The sequence below is a fragment of the Melozone crissalis genome, unplaced genomic scaffold, assembly GCF_028551555.1.
Source record: "Melozone crissalis strain CALT ecotype California unplaced genomic scaffold, PUWL_Pcris_2 ptg000027l_1, whole genome shotgun sequence".
In the NCBI taxonomy this organism is placed as follows: Eukaryota; Metazoa; Chordata; class Aves; order Passeriformes; family Passerellidae; genus Melozone; species Melozone crissalis.
In genome coordinates, this window is record NW_026535805.1 from 42,320,076 (window position 1) to 42,339,238 (window position 19,163).

At 37.6% G+C, this 19,163-nt stretch overlaps 1 protein-coding gene across 6 annotated transcripts in view; it reads right to left on the reverse strand.

Moving 5' to 3' along the window:
* L3MBTL3 (L3MBTL histone methyl-lysine binding protein 3) overlaps positions 1–19,163 on the reverse strand; it is a 78,323-nt gene that overhangs the window by 26,317 nt on the left and 32,843 nt on the right. For all 6 annotated transcript variants that reach the window (XM_054280179.1, XM_054280182.1, XM_054280181.1 and 3 more), the window contains exons 9-14: positions 18,176–18,311; positions 14,608–14,699; positions 13,918–14,069; positions 5,106–5,182; positions 3,621–3,706; positions 1,386–1,496 (exon numbers count right to left, since the gene is read on the reverse strand). In XM_054280179.1, coding sequence (XP_054136154.1) covers positions 1,386–1,496; positions 3,621–3,706; positions 5,106–5,182; positions 13,918–14,069; positions 14,608–14,699; positions 18,176–18,311 — 654 coding nt within the window. The remainder of the gene's footprint in view (positions 1–1,385; positions 1,497–3,620; positions 3,707–5,105; positions 5,183–13,917; positions 14,070–14,607; positions 14,700–18,175; positions 18,312–19,163) is intronic.

Sequence of the window (19,163 nt, forward strand, 5' to 3'; positions counted from 1 at the left end):
TCTCACATTAATACTTATATTAAAGCATGATTTTCTGCCTTTTTAATGTCTCAAAAAACACACAAAAATCCAAATGTTTTTAAATCTTCTGTTTGAAGTGGATTTAAGAACAGCAGAGCAGTAAAGCAAAGGACTACAAAAATGAATTTATCTATAAAAGACAAACAATCCCCTTGTCACACAAGCAACTGTTTTACTAAAATCAGACTATACAGGATAAAGAGTTGAAACTGAAGAGAAAATGAAGCATGTGACTTCACAGGACAGCACCAGTATGGGTTATGCACAAATTCTTTTCCATGAAAGCTAAATATCTTCAAATCCTGCATGATCTCTGTACCAGCAAACTCCTCAGATCTCTCACACACCCAGGTGTGGATGCACGTACACACAGACACACACACACACAGAGCTCTTTCAACAGATGCTACAGCGTTAAATTACTGCCCTAGAAGTTACAAACCCTTTAATACATTAGACTGGGGAGTGGGATTTTTCTTTATTTTGGGATGGGGTTTTTTCTGTTTCCTTTTTTTTTTTTTTAATTTTGCATGTCCACCTTGAAGTAGAAAATGTGTAGGTGTGAAGATACTAGTTCTGATGACTTCCTACCAGCAGTTAATTCAGATGATTCAAAATGAAATGTCAGCTGCATCTCCTACTTGAAGTAACATGTATGCCTAGTAAATCTGTACAAACTGCAAACATCCTTCATTTCTAATTGGATATCTGGTATATGTTAGCCCTTCTAACACAATGTGTTTTGCAGAAGCTGTGTACTTGAATTAATTCTGTTTCATACAATGAAACAGAATTAATTCAAGTACACAGCTTCTGCAAAACACATTAAAAATACTTTAACTTAGTTTAATGCAATCCAAAGCCCAAAATTAACAGAAACTTCAGAATTGTAGAAATCACTGACAAAGGACAAAAGATCAGGGCTCTTTCATATCTCCCATGTATCTCTCTCTTCCCCTTGGAAACGTTTAGAAACAGATTCAATTAACACAGACCAAATATTTTATGGTCCCTAATACAAATATCAAAGCAGCCCTTTGACACTTGATATTAAATATTCACATTTTTTGATAGAATAGACAATTGTCTTCTATCTGGTATTCCCAAAGCAATTTTCCAGTTATATTCAACTCTGCTCTCTAGCTACCCACCTCAGCACAAGTATCTAAGAGGACAATAACACAACCTATTCCAAAGGAATTATGCATAGATCAATTAGTGAAAAGCAAGAGCAAAAGCTTAGCAGGACAGAACAATACCACTTATTTCTTTCCATGATTAATTTTACAACTTCAGGATTTTGGTTTTATGAAGTCCTCATCATTTACTTAAGTAGGATAGTACAATAAGACAGAGGAACTTACTTTTATTCTATAGTCATCAGTATCTACAATGGTTGCTACTCTGATAAATACTGGATTTCTCTTGTCAACCACTTCAAGTTTCATATTTTTCTGAAAGCCATGAGAAGGTTTCTAGAAAAGAAGAACAATACTGTGTGAAACAACAAAACTTCAAAATCTGATGCAGCTATAAAATATATCTAATCCATCAAAAACTTTATGCCTTTATTTTTCCAAATCTGCCCTCCCTCTACTGGAAATTCAAGCAAAAAAACATAATTCAAACTAGAGTTACCAGTATAGTGAAACAAAGTAATCACTTGGGGATTCCTGGTTCTCCTGGAGTGGACTGGATTCAAGCCATCCAAAAATCTAAATGGATATCTTTGGTTTGAATCAGTTTTTTTTCTTAATTTCTCTAGAAAAGTTTTCCTTGAGGTTTTGGCCAACAGTTTCATTACAGTATTTAATAAGGCATTACATACCAGCTGCCTGAAATGTCTATGAAATTGTCTACAGGAAACATATTTGTGTTTTCTGGTATGTATTTTTGATTTAATGAATCAAACCCTTTTTCAGTCTCCTACTGAAAACATAACTAATTCACAGCATAACAGTAAAAAGCAGGACCAAATGCCTGGGTTTGTAACACTATTTTGATAAATTCAGCGTCTTTGGTAGGAGTATCAGATTTTGTGTTTGTCATCTGTGGTTATGAAAACTAAAGCAAAATTATTTCCATTTTAAAGGAACATATTCACAAGAGAAGTTATGAGGTTTATTCTAATTTTTATGAAAATAATGTAATCTGTCACTCTAGGGCTTTGCAGAGTATTGGTGTTTTTCCTTTCAGCTGCAGTTTAAGAACTCAATTTCCCCCCCATAATACAACACAAAGCGCTGTTACTGTCTCAGATATAAACAAATAACTTCCTAATCCTTGCTTGGGGTGTTTGGGTGAGAATGTAAGACTGAGAAACATTACCAAGACAGACACACCTTGGGGTGATAAACCACAGGTCATGAATAACTCTGGTAATCCACTGACCCCAGAACTGCTATAAACACCACATTTTGCCTTTTGTTAATCCAGCTCTCAGCAAAGTTGAGAATTAATGTCCCTAATTTGAAAAGCTGAGGCCAACGTGCTTCAGGGTGCTGTGAGACAAGGGCTGGGAGCTACCGGCCACCCAATGCTGGCTCCCAACAGCAATCCAAGATGAACAGAGGGATGGAGCCCCTCTCCCATGAGGAAAGCCTGAGAAAATTGGGTTTGTTCAGCCTGGAAAAGAGATGGCTTAGGGCTGATCTCATTGTAGCCTTCCAGTACCTGAAGGGAGCCTATGAAAAGATGGAGAGGGGCTTTTTCACAAGGGCAGGTAGTGACAGGACACGGGGAAATTATTTCAAACTAAAAGAGAGTAGGTTTAGATTAGACATTAGGAAATAATACTTTACTGTGAGGATGATGGGGCACTTGAACAGGTGGCCTAGAAATGTGGATGTCCAACCCCTTGAAGTGTTCCAGGCCAGGCTGGGTGGAGCTCTGAGCAACCTGGTCTAGTGAAAGGTGTCCTTGTCCATGGCAGAGGGATTGGAACCAGATGATATTTAAGGTCCCTTCCAGCCCAAGCCATTGTGTGACTCCTTTCTGCACTACTGACCATCACTGAATCTTAAGAACTCAAAAAGATGGATCACTGAAAGAAACTCGCAAGAACAAAGATAAAAGAAAAGGATGTTGCCCATAAACACCAAAGCTAAGCTGGGGAACTGCCTGTGGGTGCTGCCCACATGCCCTAGCTGCAAGCTTGCAGAAGAAAAATTCTGCAAAAGGGCACTGAAAACAAGCCCAAGACAATGGACTAGATGGTCAAGCAGACTAACCTCTTACATTCTTTTTTACACTGCACCATATAAAATGTACAGAAATACAAATCTTCAAAATATGTTATCATGACTCAGTAGCTATCTCATTATTTGTAATAAGTAGGCAGTAATTTTACATAGCAAATTACACTCATTAGTAATACATTTGTAGCATTTAATCCCATTTGTAATAATTAAAATAATGCATTAATAGTTATTTATAATAATCTGATTTCTAACAGTGAACTGCAAACTTGCATAAAAATAAACCACCTATTTGCAACTAATTAATTGGATTCATTTGGAAACATAAGAATGCCATATATGTATTAAACAAATTAATTACAAGAACTTAAAAGCATGAAAGAAATTTAAGCATTTTCTCACCACTTTAAAAGCCCTTGCAGGTGCAGGTAATGAACTGGTTTCTTCCAAATACTTCTCCCAAGAAAAATGCTTAGCATGTGGATAATCTGGCACAGAAGAAACACGAGCAAAATTAAACACAGCAGTGCAAAAAAATGAAGTTAATGTCTAATTTACAGAGTGCCTAGCACTTTTATAATACTGTTTTGATTTATACACTGGACTTATAAAATCATTGCAAGAAAGGCTCTTCTAAATTGTCTCTGACAAATTCACCATACAGGTTAAAAGAGTCAACAATCCTCTCATCCACACTACTGAGTACCTGTTGTACACGATTGCTCTGGATATGAGAATATTCTGTGATTCCCTTTGCAATATAAATAATGTGGAATGGAAAAATCTGTCCACTTAACTGAGGAAATTAATTCAAGCAATGAACAGTCATTCACTGCTGAACAATCTAATCAGTGATAGCTTTGTACCACGGTTGAGCACACCTGACTACTTGTTAGTCTTTTAGTGAGCAAGTTTTTACTAATTTTCTAACAAAATACCCTGGACATTATGAATAATCTACAGACATCATCAAAGATGATGTTGCCTTTCTCAGAAAATGTCAAATTTATAAACATTCTAGGGAAGAAACACAAAGACAGCTTGGCTGCTAAAGAAAAGGCAGTGCCTGTCCTTCAAGTCTACACCAGAACTTAAACTTGAAGTTTAAATATTAGTACTCATAAGCTAGAAGAGAACAAAACCAATTCTAATTTGTTTTACAAGGGATTCACTGAATAATAGGCTTCAATTAACTCCTAGCAGACAGACTGCTTATGATTTTTCAAGAGTGCTGGCGATTAGAATTTTTGTCAGTCGGTTTTAACCAATTAAAACTTTCAGTGTTCCCAAACCCCAGATGCCAGTTTGTGCAACAGGGCATTCAGGTCATCCAGCCATACACAACAGTCCTGAAAAACATTTTAGATTTCACACTAATGAACACACTTCCTTCCTTCATCTCTCTCACAGCATTTTCCTTCATTTCAAAGACTCCTTACAAGTTTGATTCTTGATCATGTTAAGACAATTTTCTCATCAATCCGTTACCTTGCACACTCAGTTCACATGAAGATGTTTCTCTTATGCAATGATCTCACACACCTCGAATTTGCTTTATCAGCATTTTCAGAACTAGAGTCTTACAGTACTTGTCAGCCATTCAGCCAAAATTACAAACTTGTTCAGATCTCAAGGGATATATTTTGAGTAGATGTCTCTTTACTAAATCAGTATGTATTTGCATACTTAATGCGAAACATCTATTCTACTTCTGTTTTCAATATATTAAGTCTTGTAAAAAAAAATTACATCTCTGCAAATATCAATTCCTAATTACAGAAAGAAAAAGGAGAATTGTAAATTGTAATGATGCAAATTTGTAAATTTTTATGATGCTAGCTGACTATAGCCACCTTAAATCTTTTAGACATTTAACAATATACAAACCTGGTGGAGTGATGAGAGTTCTTTTATGTTCTTTACACCATCCAACAGGATGAATATGTGGGCTAGCTGCCTCACACCTGGAGGAAGGGGAGAAAAAAAGAGCCTGAAAAAGCAGCTCTTCATCCACCCTATTATGCTTACAAACCAAGACCTACAAGAGAGACTTAAATTCCAAACAACCCACAACACCTTCAACTTAACTGCAAACATAACCTGAAGACACAAACACATCTAACACAGGCTTGTTACCACCTATACAAGCAAAAGGTTTTATTTGCAATTTTACTTGAACATCAAGAAAATAAGTCCTTTAAATTAGTGGTAGGTGTCTTTTGAGAAGCTATGATGCTGTTAACAAGCAGACATTCTTGGTAGAATCATGTTGGCTAGTTGCAAGAATGCCATAATCCCATCAAAGACAGATGGAATCTTGCAATGCCAAGACCAAAATTTGAAATCAGAAACTTAAAGATCTTGATTAATGGTCCACGTTGCACCTGGAGGTGGAGGAGGAAATCACATATAACTTCAACACACTGCCAATAGCAAGAAAAATTCAAAAGTGGATTCTGAGTGGCTTAAATGGAGCTATAAACATGTTACTGTAACCCAGCAGCACATAAGCAAAGTAAGTCTGAGAAAAACTCTGAAAAAAAAACCCCAACCAAAACCCCAAACCAAAACAAAAAAAAAAAAAACACAACAAAAAAACCAACAAAACAAGCATTTGAGGCCCCAAACTACACAAAAGAATTAGTGATCCAAGACTGCAAACTGTTGTTAAGAAACAGATCAAACTCATTTACTCAGAGTTAACAACTTCCCATATTTTCTGTAAAGTGCATCCTATTTTGCAGAACTGCTGTTGCCTGTGGCATGCCAGAAGAGCCACAGAAGACCAGCAGAGAGACAGGGTGAGCTACATGTGCTGGTACGTGTCTCAAGCAGTGAGAGATCACTCTCACTGTGCTCACTGGGTCAGTTACATTGTGCACAGAGGAAATCAGAAGCGAGTGCTGCCTACCAAGTCCTCTTACAAAATCAAACACGAGACACACACTGTAAAGAAACTGATCTAAAAGCAGACAAGGGAAAACCTGTTTAAGCCTTCTGTAATATTATATTATTATATATAGAACTACATATCCTTATTACATATTAGGATATTATTTCATAACATAACACATTTTGCACAATAAAACACAGAGTATATATTATATAATGTATATACCACAATGATTATCCTAGTACTCAATATTATTAATAAAGGCAAAAAGTAAGACTGATCTACAGGAAAAGTAATAAGCTGTCAGACTCTGCTGTGAAACATGCACCATCCCTACGTGTGCATTGGTACTTACTGATGGTTTTTGAGTTGGCCAAAAAATTGACAGTGCTTCTTTAATAAAATGCATTGTATTTATGTTGCCGGGATGACTAAGAAACATGCTGCTGACACAAAAGGCCAGCATCACTCTGCATGGCACTACACTGTGCAAACACAGTTTGCCTCTATTTAGTTTAAAACCCCCATATTATAACCATGTAATACCCATGTACATCTGCCCTTAAGGACCTTGCTTCTCTTAGGATCCTGCCCCACCTAATTTCTTCTTTAGTTAGATAAACTCAGTATCACAGTGCACAACCTCTCTCCTCCACTATTTCCTGTCCCTAAAGGTGTTTCAGTAGCTGACATTAAATATTTCCAGCTATGCCCCCCCTCTCTTCTGGAGAGCCCCACCAGCATTTCCATCTCTCCAGTGGCCATGAGCTCAGTGTCCCACTCACTGCAAGGACCCAGCAAAGCCAAAAATTGAAGCCTGAGTAAGTTGAAGTAGCAAAGGCCTTCATTCCCAGCTCCCCAGGGAGAGATCAAGAAACCAACCTTAAGTAGCCAAGCAATAGTCTAGACTCAAACACTGTGTCTCCCTCCTGTGTTTTGCAAACACTTCTAAATACTTAATGAGAAAAGAAAACAAACAGAGAGCAACCATGCATGAAGACACATACTTCATAATAATCACTGAGCAAAACACCAAACCACTCATGATCGAGTTTCTATTTAATCTCTCTCTGAAATCAATGTCTCCATCATTAAGCTGGAGAATAACAGGTATTCTTGCCACTTTACCTCAACCCGAGTTACTAACGCAAAATACTAAGCAGTGTGGGGCTGCTCTCTCTGAGTGTTACAAAATAATTGTTATCTCTATCTACCCAGAAAGTATTAGCATGCTAGAAGTTCAAATTAATTAGGTTCCCTTAATTAATATACTTCTAAAATATCACATGCTGATAATGTGCAATACCTAAAAGGGTGCAGTAAACCGTGCATGAGAGAAGAAGAAACTAAAGGTCAATTATGCAGGCACTCCATAGTCTTAAGATTCAAAACACTGGGTCTGCAGATCTGGGACACAAACATACTTTAGGGATTGCAAAAGGAAACACAGCACAGAAAAGATTGTAAGATTGTAGATTGGACACTGGGCTATACCACATTGCAGTTTTGAACCTTCACTGCATAAAAGAAAAACGAAGGAGCACACCATAATTGAAATACATGGAGTAACTTTTTTCTTTTTTCTTTTTTTTTTTTTTTTTAAATCTGAGAACTATTTTACATGGTGTCTAAAATTTGGTATGGATAAACTTCAACAACAGAAATGCAGGCTGGGTGCTCCAGAACCTGGTCTCACAGCAAGCACTCCTCTAGCCTTCTACCTAAACAGAGTGAAGCACTAATGATGAAAAATACTGGCCAACATAACACCATTATCTTGTGGCTACATATATATGAAACAATTCTGCTGGTATTTCTTTGTAATGATGCCAATCAGATAATTCCAAGCAGATAAAACCTACATTAGATAGACTCTGTAATGGCTCTGACAATAGCCAAGGATTTTAACTCAGTTCATGAATACCAACTTTTTGTCCTTCTATAATAGATAAAGCTATATTGTATGTATTTCATTTTTATAGCATCACACCAGGTACTCTCTAAATCGCTGAAGCTGGCATCAATAAAAGGAAGCAAAGGAAATAGGAGTCCTTTTGTGATAATTTAGCACTGTTAAAATGCAGCATCTGACTCCTAGAAATGTTTTGCCTCCAAAAAATAAGAAAAAAAACCAGTGAGTCATTCATGCTTCCTCTGGCCTCTTCCTTTCTCTTTACAGTAACTCTGAAGAGAAGCTAACAAGAATGTGGGGCAGCACTCCTCTCTTCAATCCCTCTTACACTGGGAGTTTTACATGTATGAGATATACTTCTGCACTGTAAAGACACATCCTCTTACTTCCTAAAATGTTTTCAAGTAAAGTTCACAAATGATTTTCAAAACTCTCCCAAGTTAAATTTGGGAACAAGTCCCATGCTCAGGATCAATATGGTATTAACAGTATTATACTTAAAATAATCAAGAAGATGTGTAAAAACACCAGGACAAACCTCCTAAATGCATTTGGTTTGATTTCTCAAGCATAGTCTGAACATACATTTTAATAAAACTCTGAAAAGTGAATGCCACTGCACAGACTTTTTGCCTTGAAGATTCAAGAAGAAGCAAATGACCAAGGAACACTGCAATGAAAGATGCCTTCCTGGAAGATGCTCTGACATTACAGTGAGCATGAACACAAGGCAACCTGTGATTCAACAGCATTACAAAATAGCCCTATGAAACATCTGCAGACTTTGATTTGCTTTAAAAGAAAAAGCCAGTCATTACAGTTAAGCCTATGAGCAGCTCCTGCAACTGCAGTGGACTCTGGAAAAAGAAAGATCCCTGTTCCAGCAAAATCAGATCACACAGTCCATCTTCACCTACTGATTTCACACAGCCTTTTAGCTTCTAACAGTTAATTTAACAATAGAAAGTAGAGATCAGTAAAAGTCACAAACAATTTAAAGTAAAACTATTATGCTTTAATGTGTGTTATTTAATGGATATGTATCTAGTTTGGAAGAACAATAGACTAAGCCTTAAGAGTTGTCAACTGGAATGTTAAAGGCTATGTTGACCTTTCACAATCAATTTGCCACATCCCACAGCTTTCTATTTCCTTTGTTCCAAAACAGAAGGCAGATCATCCAGCTCACATGCTTCATAAAACACGATGATCCATGAATTGTGAGGATGCTTACTAGGCCAAAAAAGGTTACCAACACTAGCAAGAGCTGAAGGATTTTGCGCCTCCAAACCTACCTACCCCTGGACCACAGCAGAGCACCAACACCACCTTCTGCCGAGCAGCAGAGACAGGACAAATGCACGCTCGACTAATAAAACAAGATTACAATGCCCACACAATTCATGTCACTTGTAAACCAGTCTTTCTGTTGTGTGAGAACACGCAGCCAGAAAAAGAAATCTAATATCCATACTGGAAACTGAAGCTAATCCAGAGAGCTGAAGTGGAGCCAAAGGCAGCAGAGTGCACCAGCTGAACCCGTAAGAGAGCCATACAGAGGGACAGAACAAGGGACAGCTTGCTGAGCTGTGGACATCTTAACTACAGAGAAAAACATCAAAGCAGGGAAGAGCTACATGATGTAAATGGCCAGGAAATAGTTCTGCAATAAGGAAAACTGAGGGCAGCTGACAATGTGATTCCCTGGTGTGTGCACCACTCTGCCTGAAAGGAACACGTGTAAAGTTCAGCAGTCCTTAACTCAGGGCAGGAGGGCACAGCCCAGGGGGGAGACACACATGGAAGACAACTTAATATTCTTCTACTGATCACTTTCACCTGTCCTGCTAATTTTTCCCAAAAATCTGTTTCACATATACAGCTCATCCCAACTAAATCAAGAGAGATGGATGATAATGCTTGCTGCTGAAAAAGTTAATTATTTCAGCAAAATATTTTCTTAAATAGGTCTCCACCTAATGCTCTGGAAAGATTTTTTAATTAAATGGTCAGCATTGTCTTTACAATAAGTGTATGTGTTATAATAATTTTCTATCTTGAAATAATTTCTGATTTTCCCTTTTGAGAAACAAACCTTTGAATATTTTGATATCCACTTTACTAAGTGCAGATACAGTCTGTAATGAAAATGTTATCTATCAAAAACCACTCATACACACATGCTCCATACACCCATAAATAATAATGTGCTCTCAAGAATGCTACTTATATGAGTTCTTGACTGTGACATGTCAGTCATCCAACAGAGAAAAAAAAAAGGAAAACATAAAAACTATCCTGCAGCCCCATCTAGTGCATAATTGAGAATACTTCATCATTGACAAGTTTAAAGCTGATACAATTTTAGGTCAGGGCTTCTCAAAATGTAATCCAAGAGGTTGTGGCATGCATCCAGAAGTGGTATAGCACTACCATAAAACATTATCATATTTTCTATTTAAGGTCTGATAAGAAAGCTGCACAGTGATTCACAGGAATCTTAGGGTCAGATAATGGTTCATTATCCATTTAAATAGTTAAACACATGCACTGTGACTCATGCTTCTTTAAGATTGTTTTATCTTCTTTTTGATGTAATATTACCCCTCCAAAAAGACAGTTCCTTTCAAAGAGAGAGTGGAGCAAAGTTAATTACCTCAAAAATGAAACAAGAGGAGTGTAGTTTTTAAGGACTTGGCTGCTAGGAAAGTAGTAAATACTGATGGACAACAGGGCTGGCCTCTTACTTAGTCTCATGACAAAGTCCAGTCTGTTCCAAAAGTCATACAGATCAAAAAATGGTTCCAAAAATCAAAAGCTATTTTATTTTCACAGCAGGCTTCAGAAATCATTTTTCTATGCAAGACAGAGAGGAACAGAGCAGTGAGTGGCCCATAGGTCACTGTATTTTAACACACTCCTGGTAAGCTGATCCCAAAATCTGCCTGTACAGCCTTCTCTGCAGGGGAACTTCAGCCCAAGCCAAGGATGAAAGAGGGCACCCAGAGCCCGGGATGCAGCAAGTCTGGGATGCAGCATGTGCAGCACAGCCATTGCACCACTTCTCCTGTGGGCAAACAGCAACAAGCTGGCACAGCTTCACCTCTTTCATGAGCTCTGGCTATGTTTCCATTGGTCACAAAAAAATTAGGAAGATGAGACAACATCGATCTGTGTGTAAGCAAAACAGAAGAATATAGGATGGACCTGTATTTAATTCATAGTTCTGACATAACAAAAGATTCCCGATTCCATTTCCAGGTTCAGACAATGGTAAGAAAATTGAGAAGTCCCACTGAATGAGAATGCCTTCAGCTTTCAAAGCAGTATTATGTTTCATCAAAAGAGATGGAATAGATGGAAAGGACCTGGAGGCTTATGTTGTATAGGTCAAACTGCTCCTTCATTAAGTAAAATCTTGAATTTGACAATTTTGTTCACTTTTGTTCCATCTAAAAGCCACTATCAAAGGAAAATTTAATAGGATTTATAATACACTGAAAGTAGCATGACCATGCATTAAAGAGCTGCTATAATGACTAATTCAAGCCAGAGTACTTACTTTCAACCAAAAATGTATTTTCTAATGCTCAGAAAGAAAGTAAGGAAGAGTATCTTCAGGCTGAAAGCCTGGAGCCTAAAAACCCTTAGGCAATCGTAATGGGTTTCTGTTGCCTGAAGTCACAATATCAGTCAACTCTCTTTTAGGTATACAAAAATAGGAAAGGTTTTTTTAACCTCAGTGAGAAAGTTCAGCCTACTCCAAATAAAACACAAAACGTATACAGAAAAAAGAGGTACTTGTTTGAAAATAACCAACACACACAAAATAAGTAATTTCACCTTCATTATTATTCTGAGATTGAAACTTACATGCAGGCACAAGGAAACTGTGAGGTTCAGCTCTGGGTAATCTCAAAAAACCTTTTTGTTTTAGTTAGAGACAGCAGTTGGTAGACATGAAATGTATGCACCTAAGATATTTTAAGGCCCTTACAAACCTGGTATCTAAAATTAAAAATGTGAGTGGGATGCATTCAGGTTACATTTTCAGGCTCTCTTTTGGTCAGATGCTCCACTGCTATTTTCATTTGTCGCTCTTTTCTCTCATTTTCTTTCTTTCTTTCTCTACTCACTATTCTCAATGCAATGCTGAGAGGTAGACCACATTACTGAGAATTTAATTTCCATGTACAGTACTTCCAGGAGCATCTTCTTGCTGCTTCCAGAAAGGTATTTCACAATTTCACCAAAAGAACAAAACTTAAGCTTGACCTCAGTGTAAACACAGCTCCAGTGATTTCTGAAAACCTATAGGAAAACCTATCAGCTTTCCACGTCAAATTTTTCATCCTTTAGGAGGGTTTTATGTAGTGTATTCTACATACAAAATTCAGAAAAACCACTTCAGGATACTATAACTAATACTATAAATGTAAAGCTTGGTTATGTACTTGAAAACTACTTCTCCCTCTTCTGAAAAGACCGGTGGACAAAGTTCCTGTTGACACTGGAATAATAACAAGTCTGAAACTCAGTATCTGTCTGCTCTATAGACTGCAGCGTTTTAGAAAGATGTCTATGCTACCTTTGAACAAACTATGGGTTATATTGTTTCAACACACAGGGAAAACACAAAACTGTGTTTTCCCTAAAAGCTTTGCCTAACTACCATTTTAATTATTAATGCCATAGCTATTATTAGTGAATGAGCAAATGCCAAAATATTCAGACTAAGTTTCCCCCGTCCCCAGTTTCCTGATGCTTTGTAGAGTAAATGTATGGTTTGTGTTACCCCTTCGTGGAAATAACTGCTAATCTTTCTTGTCTTTGACTCATATGGTCTATTATCTTGATATTCAGTTCTTGACTTCACTTAACTGACTGTTCACTACTGCTTCAATAATTCTGTTCTACTTTCATTTATTTGTCACATTGGCCACAAAATTATTATTTCAAGAGATGCACTCACAAAGCTTTGAAGTTATTTTATAGTTTTGTGACATTCTCATTGATGGAGTGCCAAAGTAGTCATCAAACACAGATGAAGAAATTTTTCTTCATTTATTTTATAGGCTCAGCTACACAATTAAGTTGCCACTGCTGAACCCTGGCCATAAAGGGAATCCCCAACAATGCTCTCTACCTGTTCTGCAGTAACTTACTCTCCAGAGACTGTAAGGTAAACTACATTGCTCCAAATGATCTGTCAAATGAAGATCCAAGTGCAAATACAAACCTGCACTGCAACAGCCTAAATCTCCTTCAGCATCTTTACGCTCCTAGTACATCCTGCTCTATCCACTGACTTTCCTAAAGATACACACAGCCCCTCCACCATGAAACATGCAGAAAGGTCACCTCGAACACAGGTCAGGATAGCAGGATCTCAGTTTCCACTGGAATATAGAACACAGAGGACTAAAACCAGATTTTGCCACTATCCTGATGCTTTATAGAACATGACTACAGTTTGGTTTCAGCATAAGTGGATCAAGAACCTTATGAACACATGCAGCCCTTCGTTCAATTTACAATTATAAGTAAAACTAACTCCAAGTACACTTAGTCTCATTATCATGGTGTATATTCTCCACTGAAGAGATCAACCTCAGAGATAATATGTAACTGAAATCAATCCACAACTCCAGATGCAGCAGCACACACAAACACTCACTTAGCACAACCTTGGCATTTTTTACATGCAACTTGACATGGGAATATTAATTCCTCCCATCTGCCACTGAGGCCTACTTTGGTGGCCATACTTAAAAATCCAGCAAAAGTTGGTATGGTGACTGTATCACCAGCCTGGAAAGTATCACAGAAAACAGCACTTAAAGCGAACACATTTCTGATACATCTCACTAGGATACAAAACAAAAACATCATACCAGTAGTCATAACTCTCATCCCAGTTGTCAAAATGAACCAGAAAACGATTGTCCACCATGTCTGTTACCGTGGCAACACAAATGAAAGTCGGGTTCTTCTTGTCTACAGCTTCCAGCTTCATCCCCACTCGAAATCCCGACGGAATCACTGTCTACATAGAGGAAGACATTTAACTGCAGATAAATACTATAAATCCAGAAATCTCCCCATTGTCCACAACCAATATATTCATGCCATTTCCAAATTTCCCAATTAACTGTCCCAACAGAGTGGCAGTAGGCTAATTAGCTGACATAAGAGATGCTCAAACACAAAGACTTCTGGTTAATGAAAGGAAAAAAAATCCTAAATATGCTGCTAAAATGAAATGTGTTAGTTTTAGCTGTCTTAGATACTCTCTCTGAAAGACCATTCTTGTTCCACAAGATTATAGTGCAAGACACAGTACAAATGACAAATCTTTAATTTAAGAATGCATCAGAAGTTTAAACAGATCACTAGAAGAGTAATGAACTGGAACTGCAGAGGTTAGCTGTGCAGTGGAGGATGTTAGAATGTTATTCATTTTGCTGTAAACACTTTTGTTTTAAATTTCAGACTCAAGTCTGCCATCACAGAAATGTGCTATGAGTCTCTACCACACACAAGCATGCTCACAACTACACCATTAATAACAAGTGAGTACTTACTGCATTCTGGTTTTCAAACAGTGATTTAGGAGCAGCTTGAGCCCTGCATGCCTTTAAGTAGGAGGGCCAGCTGAATTCTTCTTCCTTATATCCTAAATAAGAGTTGTAAAAGAAGGGCAAGAAATTATGGTCATGAGACACACATATCAGTAAGAGACAAATTTTATAGTTTTATCTTCTTCCCCTTGAACGAACACCTCCAAAAAGCACAGCCTAAAAGTCACCTCTTTGTCTCTCCCAAAGAAAACCTCACCTTACCACCACCTGTCTGCCTCACAGGTACCACCTAACTTCCCTTTGCTGGTCTCACTGTCACACACACAGAGCCAACAAGCGTGCTCCAGCTGCTTTTCACTCTGTTGCTTTTACTTCAGAATCAGTAAAAGACCTACAGATCCCAAAGTTCTTCCCACTATGCCAGTCAGTCCAAGAAAAAAATATCCCTCCTCCTACAGACTTCACCATATGACATCATCAGGCCATCACTAACACAGCATCATCACTACTAGCTTTAAAACAACCCCTCTAGGTTATATCCAAACAGTTGCTTACACTACCAATGTCTCAGGACCTCTTCTCAATTTACAGTATAAACCATCCCCTGCATGGACATTATACATTTTTTATTCTGTGTATACAACACTTGAAAAGAAATCTATTTCTGTTAATGTTTAGGGGAAAAAATTACAAATAATTCATAATATATTGAACTGCATAAAGTAATCTTCAAAATACTATTTGTAGTTCTAATCTAAAAAACAATGCTAGGAGCTGGAAGCAAATAGATTTCCCCCTTCATTTTTCTGTTATGGAACAGTTGCAGAAACATCTCTTTTAGTCAATATGTTACAACGCAGTAAAGTAAGACCAAAACCACAACAAATTTCAGTGAGTGACTGCCTTTACTGAAATGTGTCACCTCTTAACTACTTGAAGTATTACTCAAATACGCCAGAGACAATTGCTTTGTTTAATCTTCTCATATTATAACCTTCTCATATTCTCGTATTATCCCAGGAACCGCAAACTTAAAACCTTCACCTTCTCTGCATAGAGCTTTCTCACTTTTCATTTTAAATAGTACTCAGCATAAATTAACCTACAAGTCCAAACAAAAATACTTGTCTTATCCTCCAATTGTCTGTTTTCTTGATACACTACAGTTGTGTGTCAAGCTTTGAAACCATTTTTATGTTGTATGTATATTATATTTCAAATGTATGTATGTTATATTTCAAATGCTGTATCATTTGAAACCATTTTTAAAGCAATACAGTATTTAGGCTTTCCATTTTCGCTTCGTAATTCTAGAGAGTATTCAAACCTAAGAAGAAGAAGATACACCATGATAAAAAACTCCCACCTAGTGCATGAGTGAAGGGATCAGTTACTGGGACTAGGACAAAGCCCATGGGAAAAAAACTTGTTTTAGTAGGCTATGAAACAGTTTCTGGGCAGTGTGGGTCTTCCTGTCACCAAATGAGAAAGGGAGATCTTAAGCTCCTAACTCATCTCTCATAACAAGACCAAAGGTCAATTTGATTTATTCACTGCAGATATAGATCAGTTGTAGGAATGTGTCCCAGTCAATGCAATTTTTACATGCATATATATACATATACATCCATTCTCTTGCTGCAGATTTTGCCTGTGTGAGATAAAAAAGTGCCCTCTTCTACACAAAATGAATAGTGCCCTGACCACCATCTTTTTTAATTGTGAAATCTAGTTTGATTTTGCCTCTTAGCTCTCCTATATCTGCTGGAAGCCCAGAGTAGCTGCCTGCTTCCTCCCATCCCATCACAAGACCTGTCCTGCCCAGCAGCACTAAGAGTTACCCATCCTTTCCATTTTAATAAACATGGATAGAAATACATTTCAGAAAACATGTAAATAATATTCTTCCTGTCTCACGTCCCTCACTCCCCACCCCCTGCCCCCCAAGTCAGACCACCAGGTTCCAAATTGCTTAGGGTTTATTCTGTGAGGGTCATAAATTTGTATTTTAGCTGGAAAATTAAAGGCTACTGACACAAACCTTTGAGTTCTTCTCTGGGGTGCTATTTTATATAAATACTGTGTCCTATGCCATAACTCTCATTGGCTTTAGCATCTGTAAAATTTGCAATGGGCACTACAGAAATCATTATTAAAATGTCATAACACAGCAAAATAAACCAATCTGTCCAATCCAATTAAAATAGAACCTACAACTGGCATGTTATCCTTCCCCTTGGAAAGGCAGAACCCCACAAAGTTCTTCCAGGGGCAATCATTCATGGTTAACAAAAGTTTTCTAAACCAGGCACGTAAGATGTAAAAGGTGACAAATCCTTGTCATAGATACAAAACTTACTAACCACACTGTAATAGCATCAGGAAGACTCTAACTGGGAGCTACCCATTTGCTACATACAAGTTATTACATCAGCAAAGGCCAACCTTCTAAGAAATTTTTATTTATGTTCAAGGAATTGCTATTTCTACTCAGCCAGTTGTGCAGAACTGTGTCCCAAGACAAGCAGCACCCTGTGGCCAGAGTGGGGCTTGCAGAGCACTCAGAGGAGCAGCTCGTGTCCCTCAAGGCTCACACAAAGAAATGCCATCCTCTCACACTGGCAGGCCCCGTGCCCCTGCACTTCCAGTGGCTTTACTGTCACTTTTCCACACCTGAGCCCTTACATCTACAGTTTTGTAATTCTCTGCAAGCACATCCTCTTGAATCTGCGCACTCCTCATTTTCCAGCCCTTCTAAATCACATTATACTACCCTCACTGTGTATGGCAAAATGCCACATTCATTTTTATCTCACTTTTCAGACTTCAGGACTTGCTCCCTTCATCCCCACATACTCCCTCCATATTCCAAAAGGACCACATTTATCTATTTTTCATAGTACAGTTCAGTACATATACCCTCCAATTGCCAAAAGAAGTTACACAATGTGAAATGGAACTAAAGTATGCAAGTAAATTACACCCATTTCAATATCTGTGTACCATTTACATAATCCATGCACAAATTACACTTTCAGGCTTGCAATCTTACCTTTTTTTCTCCCTATTGATCTGTTCATTTCTCTTTTTGTCTCTATTTCAGACTTAAAGACTGTGCTATTTCCACAAAGATTATTAGCCTGTACCAACATTTGTACAATAACAGTGATCACTATGCAGTAGCAAAAATATCCTAAGACCTTCCACTAAAGGATCCTCAGCTGCCTGTGAGACCTCAGTTTAAGCATATAATATGTCACCACTATGCTGCCATTTTCCTTGCAATAAGCTGGGGTCTAGGCTTGCTGCTCAGTTTTTTTCTTTTCCTTATGCCCTATGGATGACTCTTACGGGCCATTTTGTTTTCTTGGTTTCTCTGAATTTCCACTGAATAAAAGGGGCATGCTTTTGAACCTGAAATTCTAGGCAAGATATGTATTTAATTTGCCATTTTGAAATACTCTTGACTAAACAAACTAAAACATTTCTGGCAAAAAAAATACTGCAGCACTACAGAGGTACTTTCAATCTCAGAACTGTGTAAGACACAGAGATTTAAACTAAGCAATACCTTTAGGTGGATGAAGCTTGTGACCTGTTTTTTCACACCATCCAACAGGATGAATGTCGGAAGAATCAGCATTCACCCAGAAATCGTAACAATCTGGGTATCCATCAAAATGTAGTCTTACTCTGTAGCCACAAACCTAAAAGCAAGAATTGACAACATACAACACTAAGACCTTTGCCCTACACATAACCACTTCCATTCAATATTATGTATAATTACTGTATAGTTTTAGTCAGCTTTTTACTTCTGCCCAATCCAGCACTGGCTTAATAAATTCATTTGATAAAAAGGAGAGGATTAAAAGGCAAAGCTATTCTCAGTCTGAGTGCCTCCTCTTCTGGTCAAAAGAATTTAACTAAAAGCTGGCTATTGCCAGTAGTGCTCAAAAACTTGACAATGGTTCAACCCAGCATCAAAGTAAAACATAAGCCCTACAGAAGAGTGTGAATACATCTGATGCAACCGAGGACAAAGTGCAGATAATGAGGTTCTCAAGCTATCCTGATTAACTGATATGCAAGGGAGCAGTGAACAATAAGTATGTTCAAAAGGCTCTCCAGAGAGATACTGAAATCTGTTTAAGTAAAGATGAGAAGTCAGTGGAGGTATTCCCCAGAACTTCATTATTCCATGAAGTAATAAGTGAACCACTAAGAGAAGAAAAACAGGACACAACACTGTCTCTGTACGGAAGGTCTCAACATCTCCCTGAGTGCCAAATGCCATAAATTTACTGCAGCCATCAATGAAAAATCTCAACATCAACCCTATTTTATATTTAATTTGTACTCTGACATAACTTCCAGTTTCCCCACTTTAATTCACAGATGAAATCCAGAAACCCATTAAAACTATCCAAAATTTAAAGTAAGGTATGTTCAAAATATATTCAAAAGATGCTTGAGAGGCAGGTTCTTTATTGAAAGCAAAGAAGCTGTTAACCAGAAAAACTATATCATGAACCACATAAAAAAGAAAATCTGGGTTT